Below are 22,036 nucleotides of genomic sequence, written 5' to 3'. Positions count from 1 at the left end.
GGTTTTCTTCCAGAATGTTCCTGTATTTGGCTGCATCCATCTTCCTGTCAATTTTAACCATCTTCCCTGTCCCTGCTGAAGAAAAGCAGGCCTAAACCATGATGCTGCCACCACCATGTTTGACAGTGGGGATGGTGTGTTCAGGGTGATGAGCTGTACTGCTTTTACGCCAAACATATCGTTTTGCATTGTGGCCAAAAAGTTCAATTTTGGTTTCACCTGACCAGAGCACCTTCTTCCACATGTTTGGTGTGTCTCCCAGGTGGCTTGTGGCAAACTTTAAACAAGACTTTTTATGGATATCTTTGAGAAATGGCTTTCTTCTTGCCACTCTTCCATAAAGGCCAGATTTGTGCAGTGTACGACTGATTGTTGTCCTATGGACAGACTCTCCCACCTCAGCTGTATATCTCTGCAATTCATCCAGAGTGATCATTGGCCTCTTGGCTGCATCTCTGATCAGTTTTCTCCTTGTTTGAGAAGAAAGTTTGGAAGGGCGGCCGGGTCTTGGTAGATTTGCAGTGGTCTGATGCTCCTTCCATTTCAATATGATGGCTTGAACAGTGCTCCTTGAGATGTTTAAAGCTTGGGAAATCTTTTTGTATCCAAATCCGGCTTTAAACTTCTCCACAACAGTATCCCGGAGTATCTCGGACCTGCCTGGTTTGTTCCTTGGTTTTCATAATGCTCTCTGCACTTTAAACAGAACCCTGAGACTATCACAGAGCAGGTGCATTTATACGGAGACTTGATTACACACAGGTGGATTCTATTTATCATCATCGGTCATTTAGGACAACATTGGATCATTCAGAGATCCTCACTGAACTTCTGGAGTGAGTTTGCTGCACTGAAAGTAAAGGGGCCGAATAATATTGCACGCCCCACTTTTCAGTTTTTTATTTGTTAAAAAAGTTTAAACTATCCAATAAATGTTGTTCCACTTCACGATTGTGTCCCACTTGTTGTGAACAGCAGTCTTCAGCTCTTTCCACAGTTTTGAACCATTTTTGTGATGTTTTCGTCAAACAAACCCCAACGCTACTCTCTCGTCGTTAAAAAACAATGGCACCTGTCTCCGCCTCGACTGTCAATCACTTGTCGTGACGTCCCCGCCCCATTCGGCTGTTTCCGGAACACTTTCGGGAATGTTCGTCATTTTCGATCTATTTTCGATAATTGCTCATTAATGTGATTGATTTTTTTGTTAACTTTATCAATATTTGTTATCTTGACACATAATGGTTCTATTGATGTCTCACACCCCCTTTGCCGCTACATACCCTTTAAGTGATAGGTCACTATTCTTGTTACGTCGCAGTGCGTGACGTCACTGGTCCGGTTGCCGAAATTCCAGCGTGTCACTCGTTAGCTTTCCCAACAAGTCGTCAGTTCTACCCTTCCTATTTGAACCAGATCTGAAAAGTGAAGAGCAGGACAGCACTGTCGGTCGTTCACAAGACGAGCTTCAGGGAAAAATGCATGCAGCAAATACCTGATAAGACAAAAGTTGGGCAAAACTGGTGATGCGAGTGCTGTTTGTTGGGAACTCCGGTTGGGAGCGAGAGTGTATGCTGTCCGGTTTTATTAGCAGATATTCAAGGTAAGCGTATTGCGTTTTCAAACTTATCCCAATATAATTATGTAGATTGTTAGCATCCAGAGCTGTCGTGTGCTTACAGTACAGGCCAAAGAGCACACCTTGTGTAATCCATGTCTTGTAGATTGTAACGCGTGGTAGCTGGGATACATGTATAAAAGTACCAAAAAGGGGAGAAGCTTCCACTTATGCACATTTATTCACAAAAAATAATATTTCCACCTTGACCACTCTTCACTCGGGAGCTCAGCAGTACGCAAACACGCGTTCCCTGACGAACTCGAAACATTGTTGTAAGGTCCACGTCTCTATGGGGTTATATTGCTGTCGTCACTGTAGCGTGCCATAGTGCTTTAATTATTTAGTATGATTTGGGGAAACCTCCCACGAAGAATTGTCAACAAATAAGATAGCAATAGTAATTCAAATCCGCGTTTTTTATTCACTCGAAGATCCAGGAATTAGACCGATACCTTGGCAATGTCGCAGCCGCGATTAGGCCGTCGATTCCACAAAATAGACTGATCCGAAAAGCCGCTGTGGGACGGACGAATCAAAAAAATGGACAGATCCGAAACCAATATTGCAGACGCGGTGGGACCGTCGGAACCAGAAAATAGACGGATCGCTTACTTGACTGAGGATCCAGGAAAAATGTTCGGGCGCCAGTTGTAACGCGTGGTGGGTAGGATACGTGCATACAGGGACCAAAAAGGGGGAGAAGCTTCCACTTATGCACATTTATTCACTAAAAATAATAATTCCACCTTGACCACTCACTTCACTCCCCTTGTTTCCATTTGACTGGAAATTGCATCCAAAAGCAGCACATCGTGGCATTTTACTTCGCGAGTTTAGGCAGCAATAAGCAATTGTTGAACACGAAAGATACCAATGACGTCATCACTGCGAGCCTGCAAACCATGGCGCCAACTAACGGTCAAAATATGGACTAAATATTATAAAATATTGCCACTGATTTAACATTTTATGTGTTTCTAACAACATATTTTAGTACAAGAGAACAATTGTGGTTTATTAGAGCCTACATGTATTTAAGTTAGAGGATCACTTTAACTGAACTAAATTGGTAGTGATAAAGTACACTATTAGTCATTTGAACCATCACACTAGTTGTTTCACACAGGATTGAAAAACATTTTATATCAAGTACATTCCACTGAAAAACAACCTGATACAGTAAAGAAAAGAAAAGCACCACATCTCTTTCCAGGAATCATAACTTTATTCAGATTTAAGTTCTATTTTACTTTGGTCACCATATGTATCGATGAAGAATGTCAGAGGAATTTGTCAGTCGAAATCGACGTGGCTGTCTTGAAACGTTTCCATTCTTAAAATGACACCCTATCTGCCAGTCTGTCAAATGAGAGAGAGAGTGAAAGAGAGAGAAAAAAGACAGGCTCAGGGAATGATTTTTGAAATTAGAAACAAAAAAAACCTCAAATAAAACTACCAGAGATTTTAGTCATGTATGTGCTGCAAAAAGGAGGCATTTGGGTCAGCCTGATAACAAAGGTTTTTCTCTTATTCAAACAGCACAGGCGTTGCATTTACATGACAAAGTGTACATGCTGCACAAAATGTTGAAAATGAAAAAACAGGTAATTCAATATATAATAAAAAAGAAAAAAAAGTTAACTGCTTCTCACGTACAGGCTTATTATTTATCAACAGTGTTGTTAATCTTACTGAAAAAAAGTAATTGATTATAGTTACAAATTACTTCTCCCAAAAAGTAATTGCGTTAGTAACTCAATTACCTAAATGTAAGAGAAATTAGTTACTTGGCAAAGTAATTGGTGATTACTTTTTTTTTCCTCAAAAAAAAAAAAAATAAAAAATAAAAAATAAAAAATAACAGGCCGTTTTTTGTGAAGATTTTAGGTACGATTGGCCCGAGCCCAATTCTTTACCCTAATTTACCCTTTACCCTGAATCAACTGTTAAAAGTTGTTAAAATTGCTCCCAATATTGCATTAGTTCCCTTCTCTCTACTTTCGGCATATGAAAGTTTTAAAACTGTTTCATCATTTAAAGATAGATTCAAGTCAAGATTTTGCCGATTTAGAAGTATTTTAGATAAAAAGTTACTTAGGTTCGCTAGGAAGGTTCTCTACAACAGAGCCGTCCTAAAAAGTCTACTGCTTTAAGATGGCGGCTGTTTACTAACGCATCTAGTGCCGTGTCCGTCATTTTGCATCTAGTTATATTTATATACAGTATATGTGATATCTACCATGTCTACCATATCTACCATAACATGCGTGCGTAGTTTGTAGGCTATCGGCTACAACATGTATTATTAGAGCTACCTAGCATCGCGTTTGCTCGGCGTCACAACTTTCTTGCCTCCTCCCCACTCCTGCTCTGTCGTCTCGGTGAGTCCGTCTCCCTCAGACTTTTCGACCAATACAATAACGCATGGTAACGCATGCCTTTCCGTGCTCAGTAACGGCAACGGCGTTGCCAAGATGAGAAAAGTAATTAATTAGATTACCCACTACTGAAAAAAATAACGCCGTTAGTAACGCCGTTATATTGTAACGCCGTTATTTACAACACTGTTTATCAATCAAGCCCCCTTATTACATTCCACATTTGGCTAAGTGGTTTTAATGTTCAATTTGGAACTGATATCAGTACATATTGAATAGGGTTGGCATCGTTTGAAATTGAACGGTTCCGGTTCTGATTCCACGTTTTGATTCCTGTTCCAAACGATTCAGGATTCCGATTCTTTTAAGAGGCGGGGTACAAAAAAAGGAAAAAAAAAGAGGCAGGGTCAAAAAACTTGCATAGTTTATATTAAAGTTCTTCTACTTCACGAAGATTTTTTAAATTATAAGAACTTCTCACAGGGCTATTTTTGTACGTATATAAATATCAGTCTGTGAACTTCAATTTGATGAGGTTTCTTTCCACAAGAGTGCACTTTCACAAAGATGTTTACTTTTCAAAAGCTCACGGAGAAAACATTTACACATATTCTTTTGCCATACATGCACCTTAGCTGGGGGCTACGACCAAGCATTAGTATAAATTTGTCTATTGATTATAATTTGATGTAGATGAGGCAAAATAATAACGTTTCCTTATTTGTGAAACCGATTCTGTTGTGTTCACAGACACGTTTATGTTGTAACAGTACCAGTTAGGCCAGTGAATGGCGCTGTCGGAGTGTGTACGTATAATGCGCAGAAGAAGAGATGAGCGCATCTATGGAAGACCAGGAGTGCAAAAATTCATTAAATACACAATTAAATAAATAATTAAAAGTGTCATTAAAATGCTTTTACTTCAATATGTATTCATTTATTTCAATATTTATATTATAGTATTATATTTATATTTTTTCAATTTATATTTATCTATTTCAATTTATATTTATTTCTCATTATTATTTAAATTATTTCATGCGGCCACACGGGGAACAAGAGTGCAAGAATGAAATAAATAAAAAGTGAAATAATTAAATGTTGAAATAAATAAATAAATGATGAAATAAATAAAAATTAAAATTAATAAAAAAAAATTGAAATAAATAAATAAAAATGGAAATAAATGAATAAAAATTGATATAATTAAATAAAATTGAAATACATTTTGAAATAAATAAATATAAAATGAAATAAATAAATAAAAATTGAAATAAATAAATAAAAGTTGAAATAAAAGAATAACAATTGAAATAAATAAATAAAAATCCAAATAAATTTTGAAATATATAAATATAAATTGAAATAAATAAATAAAAATTGAAATAAATAAATATGAATCGAAATAAATATAAATTAAAATAAATATAAATCGAAATAAAATAAAAATTGAAATAAATAAATAAAAATTGAATATTGAAATAAATAAATATTGAAATAAAAGCATTTCAATGACACTTTTAATTATTTATTTAATTCTGTATTTATTTATTGAATTTTTGCACTCCTGGTCCTCCATACGCATCTGGCTAGGATGCTATGTGATGTGATGCTATGTGCTTACTGCTACCAGTTCATTAAAAAAGTAATCAAATGCTTCATATAGCCGCTTCTTTCTAAACAAGCAACACAACAGACTCTAAAACAAAAGATGTGCTTAATACTGTTCATTTTAATGGTGGTAACATATACAGTGGGGGAGAACAAGTATTTGATACACTGCCAAAACCCATTGGCAGTGTATCAAATACTTGTTCTCACCACTGTATCTGTACATATCTTACCCAAAATAAAACAAAAGACACATAATTGCCACTAAAAGAAAGAAAACTTACCGAAATATGTGTGGAGCACAAATAGCAATTTGCATTGCATTGTGAATAGACCCTACTCACCTACGTCACAAAATGGGCGTGTCGCTGTTTCCGGCCGCCATATTGTACCTATTTTTTAGACCTATTCTCATTGTTTTCAATTAGTCGAGCAAGTTATAGAGCAATTCATGGAAGCCCCGGTGTTATCTGACGCTGTAAACTCATTGGATGCGTTGCATAAACGGCGTTACGTGGAAAAGCTTCAGTTTATCCATTCGCCAGATCCGTATTTGATGCCTAAATCGATGTTTTTTGACCCGCTGCCTTCGCCGTCTCTGCCTGACCCTGATATTTACAACTATCTTGTCCACACAAAATCAGCCTATTCTCACGAAAGTTTGAAAAACTTTAAGAGCTTGGAGGCTTATAAATGCTACCGTTGCTGGTTGGGTGAAACAGGTCCTCGTACACGAAAATTCGGCAGGAATCTTGTGCTCGGAAGGTGAGTTACGAAATTTTCAATTCAAAATCTTTTGTTCTTGCTAACATCCACTGTCAAGTCTAATGTATTTCATGTCATTTGTCAATGGAGCTAGGGCTTTTAATGTTTATATGGTTTAGCGATAGCACTCTCACTACATACATTTATATTACGTAATAAATATGAAGTGCGATAGAGCTACTCCAGATTGTCCCTAGTTGAATTTATTTTTTGGCTTTTGACCTCAATAGTGAAATTGTAAATTAATTGTATGACAACTGTCTGATTATCCCCTTATAATTATATATTTTCAGGTAGTTTATTCACAACGTCTGAGTGTATGTTGTCGGCGATTAGCCTAGCAATGATCTTAATTGTGGTTGTCAGCCCAAAACCCTCTAAATATATATTAAATGCATCTTACCAGATATAAAATGACTACTACATAATCTGTGGTAGTCGTTTGGAGCCCAGTTTTCTCGTCGAATTGCAGCAGTCAATCTCGGTCTCCTCTTCGGGTCTCTCGGAATACGGTAAAACTTCCAAGTCTCTCTGTCTATCTTCTCTGTTTTTGCAACCGACCGCCACACACGACTTCACCGTTTTTATTATTAATGTTAACGAGCAGAAAAACACGCCATAATAGGAGGAATTTACGAAGCGCTAATGCATTAACATGACGAGTATACGGACAACGTGGCGCGGGGGCGTGGCTGTGACGTCACGTGAGTAGGGTCTATACAGCATAAACGTCTCACAACTACTAATTCTCCCACGTTTAGAAGACATAACATGAGAATGGAACGGCGCTGCCCCCAAGCGGCCGGTGGCATTCTCTTCACTCTTAATGTCCATAAACGGCCTCATTGTAATGTTTGAGGCAATATGCCAGCGGGAGCGTTAATTGCGTCAAATATTTTAACGAGATTAATTAAAAAAATTAATTAACGCCCGTTAACACGATAATTTTGACAGCCCTAATTTTAACGTGAGTAATTAAAAAAATTAATTACCGCCCGTTAACGCGATAAATTTGACAGTCCTAGTAGTGCCTTATGTTGGTTCAACATGTGTGCTTTATGTTATAAGAACACAATTGCTTAATACTGGAGGAAAGCAATTTAATCAGGTGCAAATTATTTATTTCTTTAATGTCGGTTCAAGATGTATTTTGGGGTGAACATGAGTGCCTTATGTTGGCTCAACAAGAGTGCGTTATGTTCGCGCAACATAAGTGCCTAATGTTGCCGAGACATGTGTGCCTTATGTTAAAAGGATACAATTGCTTAATGCTGAAGCAATATTATCAGGTGCAAATTCTTTCCATAATTTTTTAATGTCAGTTCAACACCCCATTTTTTTTGAGTGCAGTGTGGGCTATCTGTGAGTGAGTGAGTGAGTGAGTGAGTGAGTGAGTGAGTGAGTGAGTGAGTGAGTGAGTGAGTTCTATGTGACTAACAACACTGAAGAGCTTCTTTATATTATTGCACGTACGTGTCTGAACTTGTGTGAGATATTGCTTGAAATGTGAATGACTGCTCAAAGGTAGAATGGTACTGCGAAATATAACACTACATATTGTTTTTAAAAAAAAATGTGCAAAGCAAGCCTATACACTTTTCCATGTTGATAAGAGTATTAAAATAATTCAAGAGACATTTATAATAGACAAAAAGTTGTGATCAATGTGCGATTAATCGCGAGTTAACTATGACATTTGTACGATTAATCGCGATCAAATGTTTTAATCGCTTGACAGCACTAGTATTTACATATTATTGTATTCATTCTGAAGTATGTGGGATTAACTCCAGAAATCGTTATTTATATGACAAATGTGACATGCTTTTATTTTAAAATGTTCACGGGAAGTACGTTCGCTAAACAGCTAACAACATTACACGCCGTAAAAAGCACTTTTCGTCATTGCTTGTGGTGTCGCTAATAGATTTTTTTCCATTTTTTCGTTTGCGACATTTTTGAAATGCGACATTGACAAAAAAAAAATTAAGCCATAGTTATGAGGTAGATATCCGTAACTTATTTACAGACACCATTTTTTATGGAGGTAGATTTGTGTCCTTATTATTCGATCAAGAAAAAAAAGTTGCTTCAATCAAATAAAAAGTTGCTTCAATCAAAATATATATTTTCAATCGAAGAAACAGTCACTTCAGTCAAAAAAAATGTGTTTGAATGCAAAAATAAATATGAAACTAAAAAAAAATATATTTGAAAATATATTTGAAAACTATTTTTCACCGGTGTACCCGTGACAGTACATTGCCCTGTCGCGGCACACTGGTCGGACCCCGATATCACCCCTCAGGCGCGGAGGCCGGCAGTCGAGTGGACGGCCCGCAAATGACACGACACTCAAAGCTGAAGCGACGGGGCTCCCGGCGTGGACGCCAGCGACTCGCCAGTAGTCCACTCGCTTACTGGGCAGGCTAGTGCACCGGACTCCGGTGAGATGCCGATGTCACCCCCCCGTACTGGTGCCCTATATTCGGCTTGGACTCCAGCAGACTCCGATGGCTGGATGGAGCCCTGCTGGCTAGTGTCGTATCGGTCGCGAACGATTCGTTCTTTTTGAACGAATTGTTTGGGTGAACGAGACCGAACTAATCACCATCTGCACTGATTCGTTCTATGAAGTTGGTGCTTGTTCGCTGCGTGGGAGGGCCTTGAGCAAGCGGCAGCGTCTTCTGACATCACACACGACCAATCAGACGCCAGCCTCATCGCGGGCAGGGGAGGGAGCGGAAACAGAATCAGGGCGTCTGTCACTCACTTCCACGTGTGGCCAATAAGCAGCTAGCGTGCAGGCAGGAGGGGCAAGACTGAGTTTTGTCACTTCCCGTTCAGTGATTCGGTCCTCCGGTTCCTGACCTAGCTTGCTGCTAACTTGACTTTTCAGTAATGACTATGTGGTGAACGAATTAAAAAATGAAAGGAAAGGACTTTGTCACATATTTGTTAACGTGGAGCCTATCAAATGCTGCTCAAACAGACAAAAACACCACACAAATCTAGCGAGCATGGTTTAGTGTATTACTTTTCTTTACAGACTCGGGACTATCTATGACGACATACTATCAAAATTACAGTAATTTAAAACACGGGTAGCAACGAGGCAAGCAAAAGCTGAGCTGCGGTCGCGTGACGGCAGAGAACTGTCACTATACAGGACTGTCTCAGGAAATTAGAATATTGTGATAAAGTTCTTTACTCTCTGTAATGCAATTAAAAAAACAAAAATGTCATACATTCTGGATTCATTACACATCAACTGAACTATTTCAAGCCTTTTATTATTTGAATATTGCTAATTTTGGCTTACAGCTTAAGAAACCTCAAAAATCCTATATCAAAAAATTAGAATACTTCCTCAGACCAAGTAAAAAAATAATTGAATAACAGCAAAACTAAATCAAACATTTGAAAATGTCCATTGATGCACTCAGTACTTGGTTGGGAATCCTTTTGCACGGATTACTGCATCAATCCGGCGTGGCATGGAGGCAATCAGCCTGTGGCATTGCTGAGGTGTTATTGATGCCCAGGATGCTTCGATAGCGGCCTTCAGCTCATTTGCATTTGTAGGTCTGGTGTCTTTCATCTTCTTCTTAACTATACCCCACAAATTCTCGATGGGGTTCAGGTCAGGGGAATTAGCAGGCCAATCAAGGACAGTGATGCCATGGTCAGTGCACCAGTTACCGGTGGTTTTGGCACTGTGGGCAGGTGCCAGATCATGCTGGAAAATGAAATCCTCATCTCCATAGAGCTTTTCAGCAAATGGAAGCATGTAGTGCTCTAAAATCTCTTGGTACACAGTTGCATTTACTCTGGACTTGATGAAACACAGTGGACCAACACCAGCAGCTGACATGGCTCCCCAAACCATTGCTGACTGTGGGAACTTCACACTGGATTTCAAGCAACTTGGATTTTGCTCCTCTCCAGCCTTTCTCCAGACTCTGGCGCCTTGACTTCCAAATGAAATGCAAAACTTGCTTTCGTCTGAAAAGAGGACTTTGGACCACTCTGCAACTGTCCAGTGCTTCTTCTCCATAGCCCAAGTCAGACGCTTCTTCCGTTGTCTTGAGTTCAGAAGTGGCTTGACCATGGGAATACGGCTATTGTAGCCCATTTCCCGGACACGTCTGTGAACTGTGGCTTTTGATACCTGGACTCCAGCTTCAGCCCACTGTCTTTGAAGCTCCCCCAAATTCTGGAAGCGGCTCTTCTTCACAATTTTGTTAAGGCTGCGGTCATCTCTCTTGGTTGTGCAGCGTTTCCGGCCACATTTTTCCCTTCCAACAGACTTTTTGTGGATATGCTTTGAAACTGCACTCTGTGAACAGCCTGCTCTTTGAGAAATTTCTTTTTGTGTCTTACCCTCCTGATGGAGGGTATCAATGATGGTCCTCTGGACAGCAGTCTTCCCCATACTTGTGATTTAGTTTACTGAACCAAGCTGAGTGTTTTTAAGGCTCAGGAAACCCTCGCAGGTGTTTCGAGTTAATTAGATGATTCAGGTGATTAGTTGAATAGCCTACTTGTATACTTTTTCATGATATTCTAATATTTTGAGATAGGATTTTTGAGTTTTCTTAAGCTGTAAGCCAAATTCAGCAATATTCAAATAATAAAAGGCTTGAAATAGTTCAGTTGATGTGTAATGAATCCAGAATGTATGACATTTTTGTTTTTTTAATTGCATTACAGAAAGTAAAGAACTTTATCACAATATTCTAATTATCTGAGACAGTCCTGTATGGAGGCTTCATGGCAGCGATATTTACCTCATATGTGCACAGAAAAAAAGAATATTTAGTATGATCACCATAATACTGATTTGCAATGAAACTATATACATGTCAATTTTTTCCGAGTGTTTTTGTTTTTTTTTCGTGTCAGAGCGTGTCGGGTGTAGGTTGGTTTGACAAATTATGTCAATCCGTCCATCATGTGCTACTCAAGCGCCCAAAAACAACGCACACGGACACGGGAGATGTCGCAATATGTCTATCTTTTTCTTAATAGACTAATGAGAGTAGATAGGCGACATCGTAAAGAGCAAACAATTATTTCTCGTCAGCATTTGACGATCTGAGATGCGGGGACGACAGGGGAGCAGACCGGATTATTTCATTTATTAATACCAGTGCAAAAATTCAATACGATCTCCATAATACTGATTTGCAATGAAATTGTATATACATGTCAATTTTTTCCCGAGTGTTTTATTTTTTTTTTCGTGTCAGCGCGGGTCGGGTGTTGGTTGGTTTGACAAATTATGTCAATCCGTCCATCATGTGCTGCTCAAGCGCCCAAACACAACGCACGCGGACACGGGAGATGTCGCAATATGTCTACATTCTTCTCAACAGACTAATGAGAGTAGAAAGGCGACATTGTAAAGAGCAAACAATTATTTCTCGTCAGCATTTGACGATCTGAGATGCGGGGACGACAGGGGAGCTGACCGGATTATTTTATTAATACCAGTGAAAAAATTCAATACGATCATCTTAATACTGATGTGCAATTAAACTGTCAAATATCAAAATGTAGTATTGTTTTTATTTCAGAGCAGCACATTTGACAACTAGCTATTTACACTTATAGTTTTAACAATAGTGACCAAAAATAATAGTGATGAGCATAAAAACAAAAATACAACAGAGCGAGAGGTAAATATGATGTGTTGGTCGTTCCATATTTAGAAATTAAACTTTCGATTTATTTTTATTTTCGTGACAGCAAGCATGCTGCGTTGGTTGGTAGGAGCAGCATTGTATATGTGATCAAGAACATGCTAAAGACAGTCCGTGCGCCCCCGACCCCAAAACCCCCACTCCACCCACGAAAGGAAAATGTTTCATCGTGTCCTAAATCGAAATGCAATCGCGAACGATTCGTCGAACGATTTGTTTGAACGAATCTTTCTACTGAACGAACCGGAATGGATTCGTTTACTCAAGTGAACGACAGATCCCGTCACTACTGGTGGCCATTATGCTTGCTTCATACTTTTATGCCATTGGCGTAGTCACCTGCCACTCAAACACACCAGAACTAGCGTTGAAGTTGAATCTTTGTGTCAAAATGATTCAATTTAAAAAAGTGCCTTCAAAACTTTTTCCACTTTAAAAAAAAAAAAAAGAGCGTTCAAAACTTTTTCCACTTTACAAAAAAAAGTTTATAACTTTTTGCTTTCCAAAAAAAGTGACACTTCAATAAAAAACATATATATTTCAAATTAAAAATTATATTTTCAAAAAATATATATTTTTGCAAATGTTTTTTTTCTTTGATTAAAAATAGTTTTTAGATTAAAGCAACTTTTATTGCAATTGAATGATTTAGACACAAATGTCCTACCCCTAATATGGCTCAAACACAAAAAGGATTGCTTAAATCACAGAAAAAAGTTTGAATGAAAAATAAAGTGTTCAAATGCGAATTTCTGAGTCTCAAATATTTTTTCACATTCAAACCTTTTTTTCTATGATTGAATTTTAAAAAATTTTTGATTGAAGTGATTTTTCTTTTGGAAAAAAAAAAAAATATATATATTTTGTTTGAAGCAACTTATTTTTTGATTGAATAATGAAGACACAAATGTCCTAGCCAAAATGTGGTCCAAATGCAAAATTACATGACTTCAATCAAAATGTTTCAATCAAAAAAAAAAAAAAAAAAACCCGACTTAAACAACAACAAAAAAAAATTCAAAGAAAAATAGTTTTCAAATATATTTTTTTGAGTTTCATATTTATTTTTGCATTCAAACACATTTTTTTTGATTGAAGTGACTGTTTCTTCGATTGAAACTATATATTTTGATTGAGGCAACTTTTTATTTGATTGAAGCAACGTTTTTTTTGATTGAATTCGATAGCTGCAGCCCTAATATTTTAGTAATCGAGTAATCGACTGGAAATTCTATCGATTAATCGAGTAATCGGATAAAACAAATATATTTTTAGGTGAAGAGCAATTAAAAATATACATGAGAAAACAAGACATTTCATCTAATCTTGAACCATTTTCAGTCAATCAATGTCTTAATTTTCGATGTAGATTGTTGAAAACATCCGACAATTGCATCTCAGATGTACCTAGAATTAAAAAAAAACTAATTCACTGCTTTCACTCAAAAAACCTTTATATCTTATTAAAAAAATATATACCTAAAAATGTCGTTACGCTTGATAACACACATCACTTGAAGTTTTCCAACGTGTTTCAATTGAATTTCTATTGTGTCAAGCCATTTTTAAGTTCTAGTTAAGTTTTAAGTTAGTCTAAACTGTAAGTCCTGATAGGATTTTGAGTTTTTGCAGTGTTCAAAATAAATGTATGATACAGGCTGTATTGGAGCACATTAGGGACCAGTGCTACTTGGGGTTTTATCCAGCAATGACTACTGAGCTAAAATTGATAGTTAGCATTATTGAGTTTTTATTTTACACCCTCATCACTCCATAACGCTATGTTATGTTAAAGCCTGTATGTAAAACACATTAGCCACGCATCGACAATGGTCATAAGTAACGTTAATCTTTATTTAATAGCGCTTAGCGCTCTTTATTAGCGCTTAGCGCTCTACTGCTTTAAGATGGCGGCTGTTTACTAACGCTGCCCAGATGCGGCCAAGTCTGTCATTTAGCATCTAGTTCAACATGATGACTATGAGACGCTACCTACCAAGGTAGCATCGTGCGGGCTAGTATTTAGAAACGTCGGCATCGTTTGTAGCGGCTGTTGGTTGCAGTAAATTTTTTTTTTTTTTTTGCTTCTTCCTCTACGCACGTGACATCAGCGCGTTGTCCCGCATTAAAAGTAGTAGTCCGAGCAAAACGTGATGCTTAGAGCTGTCAAAATAAACGATTACTCGAGGTGAATAAAATTACTCGGATCAGTTTTTAAACTCGAGTTACTCGAGTTGCTCGAGTATTCGTTTCAGCTCTAGATTGAACAATAAAGACACATCTACCTCCATAATTTTTTTCATTGTGACGTAATTTGTGTAAAAATGACAGATATTTTGATGAAGAAATACAGTGCCTTGCAAAAGTATTCGGCCCCCTTGAATCTTGCAACGTTTCGCCACATTTCAGGCTTCAAACATAAAGATATGAAATTTTATTCTTTTGTCAAGAATCAACAACAAGTTGGACACAATCGTGAAGTGGAACAACATTTATTGGATAATTTAAATTTTTTTAAGAAATAAAAAACTGAAAAGTGGGGCGTGCAATATTATTCGGCCCCTTTACTTTCAGTGCAGCAAACTCACTCAAGAAGTTCAGTGAGGATCTCTGAATGATCCAATGTTGTCCTAAATGACCGATGATGATAAATGGAATCCACCTGTGTGTAATCAAGTCTCCGTATAAATGCACCTGCTCTGTGATAGTCTCAGGGTTCTGTTTAAAGTGCAGAGAGCATTATGAAAACCAAGGAACACACCAGGCAGGTCCGAGATACTGTTGTGGAGACGTTTAAAGCCGGATTTGGATACAAAAAGATTTCCCAAGCTTTAAACATCTCAAGGAGCACTGTGCAAGCCATCATATTGAAATGGAAGGAGCATCAGACCACTGCAAATCTACCAAGACCCGGCCGTCCTTCCAAACTTTCTTCTCAAACAAGGAGAAAACTGATCAGAGATGCAGCCAAGAGGCCCATGATCACTCTGGGTGAACTGCAGAGATCTACAGCTGAGGTGGGAGAGTCTGTCCATAGGACAACAATCAGTCGTACACTGCACAAATCTGGCCTTTATGGAAGAGTGGCAAGAAGAAAGCCATTTCTCAAAGATATCCATAAAAAGTCTCGTTTAAAGTTTGCCAAAAGCCACCTGGGAGACACACCAAACATGTGGAAGAAGGTGCTCTGGTCAGATGAAACCAAAATTGAACTTTTTGGCCACAATGCAAAACGATATGTTTGGCGTAAAAGCAACACAGCTCATCACCCTGAACACACCATCCCCACTGTCAAACATGGTGGTGCCAGCATCATGGTTTGGGCCTGCTTTTCTTCAGCAGGGACAGGGAAGATGGTTAAAATTGACGGGAAGATGGATGCAGCCAAATACAGGAACATTCTGGAAGAAAACCTGTTGGTATCTGCACATGACTTGAGACTGGGACGGAGATTATCTTCCAACAGGACAATGATCCAAAACATAAAGCCAAATCTACAATGGAATGGTTCAAAAATAAACGTATCCAGGTGTTAGGATGGCCAAGTCAAATTCCAGACCTGAATCCAATGGAGAATCTGTGGAAAGAGCTGAAGACTGCTGTTCACAAACACTCTCCATCCAACCTCACTGAGCTGGAGCTGTTTTGCAAGGAAGAATGGGCAAGAATGTCAGTCTCTCGATGTGCAAAACTGATAGAAACATACCCCAAGCGACTTGCAGCTGTAATTGGAGCAAAAGGTGGCGCTACAAGCGACTTGCAGCTGTAATTGGAGCAAAAGGTGGCGCTACAAAGTATTAACGCAAGGGGGCCGAATAATATTGCACGCCCCACTTTTCAGTTTTTTATTTGTTAAAAAAGTTTAAATTATCCAATAAATTTTGTTCCACTTCACGATTGTGTCCCACTTGTTGTTAATTCTTCACAAAAAATTAAAATTTTATATCTTCATGTTTGAAGCCTGAAATGTGGCGAAAGGTTCCAAGGTTCAAGGGGCCCAATACTTTTGCAAGGCACTGTATAATGACTTACCTTCTTTTTATGGCTGGGTTGAAACAAAAGCGGTTGCGCGACGTCTTCAAACCGGGGTTTCCAGGGTAAATAAAATGGGCAAATTAAATATAGTTTGGGGGCTTAATGCGCCATGAATCTGCTATGGCAGCATATAGACATATTGTTCTATCAAACACAACAGTTCTTTTGGCTTGAAATACAGCAGTTTATTTTATAGAGGGGTGCAAGAGCAGAAACCGCTTTTTCAGTCTTGTCTGGGTTTTCCTCCATATATTTCCATAAGGGCGCTTATTTTTTTCACATTATAACGGAATTTTTTTAGCTTGCTTGAACAAATGGATGCAAAGCTTAACACAGTGACGATTGGAGAATAACCATCCCTCAGTTTGGCGGAGGAGTTACCTGATGCCGTACTTCCTGAATACCGCTCTGTGGGCGTACGCTTCTTCGCGCTGTGTGTAAAAGGTGCCCAGCTCATTCTCCGATTTAGCCAAGTTTATAGCCTTGTTGGACATTTCGATTGCCTTGTCGTGATTACTCCTAAAAAAGGAAGTTATGCTTAGTTAATACATGTCAACATAACGTGGGTCATAAGACAATTTGTATTTTATGTGCACTAGGATCAGACAATCAACCCGTTCGGGCAGTTTATGGATGAACATGCCTGTTATGTTATTTGTATGCTGTTAACATTTGAAAATGAATGTGCACTAGTGGCTGTGTCTACCCCCCCACAATAGATCTGCTCTAAAAATCAACTTTTTACTAGGGCTCTCAAACGATTAATTTTTTTAATCGAGTTAATTACAGCTTAAAAATTAATTAATCGTAATTAATCGCAATTTAAACAGTCTATAAAATATGCCGTATTTTTCTGTAAATTATATATATATATTCTGTAAAATAAATTGTTGGAATGGAAAGATAAGACACAAGATGGATATATACATTCAACACACGGTAGGTACATAAGGACTGTAGTGGGCATTTCACTCTACTGTCATTTAAATCTGTCTATGCTGTCCTCACTCCGAAGCGTCTACTTTTTCCAAAGCTAGACAGCTAGTGAACGACGCCTTAATAATTCTTCTTCCTTTTTCATCTGATTTATTAATAAAATGGCCTCAAATCATTGTCCTCTTTAGACTGTCGTAAAACTACAAAATAAAAGTACACAAGCATTGCATTAGCAACAACGTTAGCTTAGCACGCTATACAGGTTCACTAAACATAAACAAAAAGCGTCTCATACAAAAAATATAACATTTCGCTTACTAACATAATACGTACATTCTTTACAACAACCATACTTACGGACAAATCTTGTCCAAGGATCATATAAGCACAACATTATCAGCCCGAAACGTCGTGCAGCCATAATGAACTGGTAAGAAAACAATAAACCATGTCGCAAAGCGACCACAAGAGTTCGCTGTTGGACAGCATAAAAAGCCTTGCTGTAAAACTTACCAAAAGGCAGAATACTTTCTGAGCGGGACATGTGCGTTAATTGCGTCAAATATTTTAACGTGATTAATTTAAAAAATTAATTACCGCGCGTTAACGCGATAATTTTGACAGCCCTACTTTTTATGAGTCATTTTTAAACAGGCATTTCACGGGAGAGCATTTCGACTCTTCGGCCAATCATATAGCGAGAGCGAGTGGATAGTGAGGGGACCGCCCGCGGCTCTTAAGTGTCTCTGTCACGTGACTGTCGTAGCCGGTAACGCGCTCGGCCAACTGGACACACAAGTACGGAAGGTGAATTATGCCAAACAAAGGGTCACCACAATGTCATTATCATCATTTAAAAAATTTAAGTGACGGGTAAAAATAGATTATGACCGGATTTTTATGACCCTGTCAGTCAAAATGACAGACAACGAAAAAGTCTTGCGCAACCTCTGGAGTGATGGTACTGTATTCCCTATCAATGTGCAGAGCAATCTTTACTACCTATCTACAGCAGACGAGGGTAATGACAAGTGCAAAGGTTGTTTTGATTTGCAAACATGGCACGAGATTCTCGGCCATTGCAATTAGTGATGTGCAAAAGTTGACAAAAGTGTTTGATGGTATGGTAATCAAAGGGAAATGTGAAAAACCTGTATGACCATGTGAAGTGTGTATTCAAGGGAAGTTTGTGCAAACCAGAAACAGAGAGCCGGATGCAAGAGCAACAGAGGTGTTTGGCTTAGTGCATACAGATCTGGCAGGACCTATAGATCCCATTTCTATAGATGGACACAGATTTGCAGTGTCGTTTACTGATGACCTCTCCCATCTTTCTCCATTTTCAAGAATTTTTGAAAAAGCTAAAGAGAGCCACTAGGGCAGTGCTAAAGAGCTGCATGCGGCTCTAGAGCCGGGGGTTGCTGACCCCCAACATAAGCAGACTAGGGCTGTCAAACGATTCAAATTTTTAATCGAGTTAATCACAGCTTAAAAATTAATTAATCGCAATTGATCGCAATTCAAACCATGTATAAAATATGTCATATTTTCCTGTAAATTTTTGTTGGAATGGAAAGATAAGACACAAGACGGATATATACATTCAACATACAGTACATAAGTACTAGAGCTGGGAATCTCTGGGCACCTAACGATTCGATTACGATTACGATTCAGAGGCTCCGATTCGATTATAAAACGATTATTGATGCACCCCCCTCCTTTTATTATTCTCTTTTTTTTGTTTTTTTGTTAATGTTTTGTACATTAGTTTCAAAATTGTTCAAAAATACTCTCAGGCTAAACCACACTACTATTTCAGTATCAAGTTAACATATAGCAGTAAACAAATATACAAAAATAACATTAAATAAAAAACTCCAGTCCCCATTCTGTATCAGCAGCTTTAAACTACATTCAATTAATTTAATGTTGTGAATCAACCGTTAAATTTGTTCAAATTGCTCCCGTTATTCCATAATTTCCCTTTTGTCTACTTTCGACATGTGAAAGTTTTAAAACTATTTTAAAGATAGATTCAAGTCAATATTTTACCGATTTAGGAGTGTTTTAGATAAAAAGTTAATTAGGTTTGCTTGGAAGGTTCGCTACAACAGCCTTGCAGGGAAGTGTACTGCTTTAAGATGGCGGCCGTTTATAACATCCGCATCTAGCTTTTTGTAGATGTGCTGCTAAAACGACCAAATCTATATTGCATCTGGTCCTATATAAATGATATCCACCGTAACACTATATGCATGTACTTGTAGCAGCTTTTCGGCAGCAGTCAGGTATGTTGTGTTTTTTTATCTCGTTGCATGAGTTGAGCTAGAGCCATGAGTTGAGCATTGGCATTACCCGAGGGGCCGGGTAATGGGAAGCATGATGTTTAGCTACTCTCGCTCCGTTCCGTCCCGAAGACCGCGCGGCGCGCTGAGTGTTGTGTACTTCCGCTTTACTTCGCATATTTCAATAATCGGAATTTGGATGTTTGTGAATCGTTCTCGAATCTTCCACGGCCGAATCGCGAATAATCTAAGAATCGGAAATTTTGCACACCTCTAATAAGTACTGTATTTATTTTAACAATAAATCAGCAAGATGGCATTAACATTTAACATTCTGTTAAAGAGATCCATGGATAGAAAGACTTGTAGTTCTTAAAAGATAAATGTTAGTACAAGTTATAGAAATTTTATATTAATACCCCTCTTAATGTTTTCGTTTTAATAAAATTTGTAAAATTTTCAATCAAAAAATAAACTAGTAGCTCGCCATTGTTGACGTCAATAATTACACAATGCTCATTGTGCTGAAACCCATAAAATCAGTTGCACCCAAGCGCCAGCAGAGGGCAACAAAACAAAAAAACACAAGTAACAAGTAGACATGACACTGCTGTCATTTTAATCTGTTTGAGCGGGGGATGTGCGTTAATTGCGTCAAATATTTTAACGTGATTACCGTATTTTTCGGACTACAAGTCGCTCCTGAGTATAAGTCGATCCAGCCATAAAATGCCCAACGAAGAGAAAAAAAACATACAAGTCGCACCGGAGTATAAGTCGAATTTTTTGGGGAAATTTATTGTTAAAATCCAACACATAGAACAGACATGTCATCTTGAAAGGCAATTTAATATAAAAATACAATAGAGAACAACATGCTAAATAAATGTACAGTGTACAGTGCATGAACAACGAAATGTGAATATACTGTCCTACGCTACGGCCTGTCCTGGCTATACAGCGAACTCCCAAAAGACAATGCTGGACGTCCGTATAATTTGCTGAATCAATTTGGTCCTCGATAGAAAACAGATTCGCATCAACGTAAATAAATGATAATTAGGTACTATTAGTAATAAGTAACAGGTTAGCATGCGTTCGCTATCATTAGCACATCGTTCAAACAACCACACAACTGGCTCTAAGTGTCCGATCGCGGGTGGAAAACACACAACAACAACAGAAAAGATGGTACACGCAGGCGTTGCCTCTGTAGAGATGATTTAAAAGCATAAACAATGAAAGTAGGTTCGCATCCGTCTATTCTCTCTAACTAACTCGCCCACTCAGAGCTACATAGCTGTCCGTCTTCTTCTGGCGTGTCACGTAAACAAGTGCGAGTGCGCCCTCACGTGGGCGTGAAAGCGCCACAAACTAAATGCATCCTTTTCAAGATAAAAAAGTCAATAATACAATTGAACATACATTGCCAAAGGCAGAACGCGAACGTGGCCATAGCTATAAAGAGTTATTCAGATAACTATAGCATAAGAACATGCTAACAACTTTACAAAACCATCAGTGTCACTGCAAAACACCAAAATAACATGTGAAATGATATCATAATGTGTTAATAATTCCACACATAAGTCGCTCCTGAGTATAAGTCGCACCCCCAGCCAAAATATGAAAAAAACCGCGATTTATAGTCCGAAAAATACAGTAATTTAAAAAAATTAAGTACCGCCCGTTAACGCGATAATTTTGACAGCCCTAAAGCAGACCAATTCTCATTACCCCACTATGTAATTACGGCTTCAGTTTCATGTTACAAACGTAACCTGGAAGATTGATCATTCCCTTCTTCATTCTAGGTTATCGCAAAATTCCTTTTCTAACCATTGTGACCCTTGACCTCATTACTCCAAAATGTAATCACTTTTTTCGTTTCTTATTATGAGACATCCTGCAAGTTTAATATCTTTCTTTATCCTTCAGTTATCTTGAACACAAACATACAGATAAACAAACGTGCATACAGAACCCCTTTCCATAGGTTTCACTGAAGGTTGGAGGTAAAAATCCATCCAGACAGTTCTGTCCTTACCTTAGAAGTTCGATTAATCCCATTGCTTTGTAAGCAAAGACACATTTGTTGTCAATTTCGATGGCTTTGCTGATGAGGTCCAGGCCCAATTCAGACATACTTGTCCAGTCCAGGTTTCGTTTCCACTGGAGCTGTAATAATCTGCATCAAAACAGGGATCAAGAAGTAGCGCGTACGTTTAACGCCCTTTTAAAAATCCCAAAACATCTTTTCAGCTGACACTTCACTCATTCAAGTTACAAAGTAAAAGCGAAGGCAAAAATCTCTATTCAGGTTATTGCTTGGCATTATAAGGTCTCGTTATGTGCATGTGTGGTACTTAATCCAAACCTCTGCAACTGCTTAAGAGCGTCACCCTTACCCTTTGTGAACATAATGGGTGGCGTTGTCTGGTTCCACTTCAATACACTTGTCGTACATCTTGTCTGCCTTTCCGAACTGTTTCTCCATGGTTAAAGCCTGGGAAAGACAACTGAGAATGTTAAAGTTTAGATGTCACAGTAAGAATGAATACACATTCCTACCTGAGCGTATAGTGCGTAGCCCTCAGCACACGTGGGAAACCTTTCTATAACCTTCTCGAATCCCTTCATGACTATCCGGAATCGTGACTTGGATGGGTAGTTCCCGGTGTATGCTTGTGTGTACTG

At 38.2% G+C, this 22,036-nt stretch overlaps 1 protein-coding gene across 5 annotated transcripts in view; it reads right to left on the bottom strand.

Moving 5' to 3' along the window:
* Window positions 1–932: 932 nt before the first annotated feature.
* Window positions 933–22,036, bottom strand: part of LOC130912993 (mitochondrial import receptor subunit TOM70-like) — an 87,967-nt gene continuing 66,863 nt past the window's right edge. For all 5 annotated transcript variants that reach the window (XM_057831222.1, XM_057831223.1, XM_057831221.1 and 2 more), the window contains 5 exons: window positions 21,911–22,033; window positions 21,748–21,845; window positions 21,387–21,527; window positions 16,497–16,634; window positions 933–2,980 (listed from right to left, as the gene is read on the bottom strand). In XM_057831222.1, coding sequence (XP_057687205.1) covers window positions 2,956–2,980; window positions 16,497–16,634; window positions 21,387–21,527; window positions 21,748–21,845; window positions 21,911–22,033 — 525 coding nt within the window. In that variant the 3' untranslated portion in view covers window positions 933–2,955. The remainder of the gene's footprint in view (window positions 2,981–16,496; window positions 16,635–21,386; window positions 21,528–21,747; window positions 21,846–21,910; window positions 22,034–22,036) is intronic.

Source organism: Corythoichthys intestinalis, chromosome 3 (genome assembly GCF_030265065.1).
Source record: "Corythoichthys intestinalis isolate RoL2023-P3 chromosome 3, ASM3026506v1, whole genome shotgun sequence".
Classification (NCBI taxonomy): domain Eukaryota; kingdom Metazoa; phylum Chordata; class Actinopteri; order Syngnathiformes; family Syngnathidae; genus Corythoichthys; species Corythoichthys intestinalis.
This window is presented reverse-complemented; position numbering and strand designations above follow the sequence as displayed.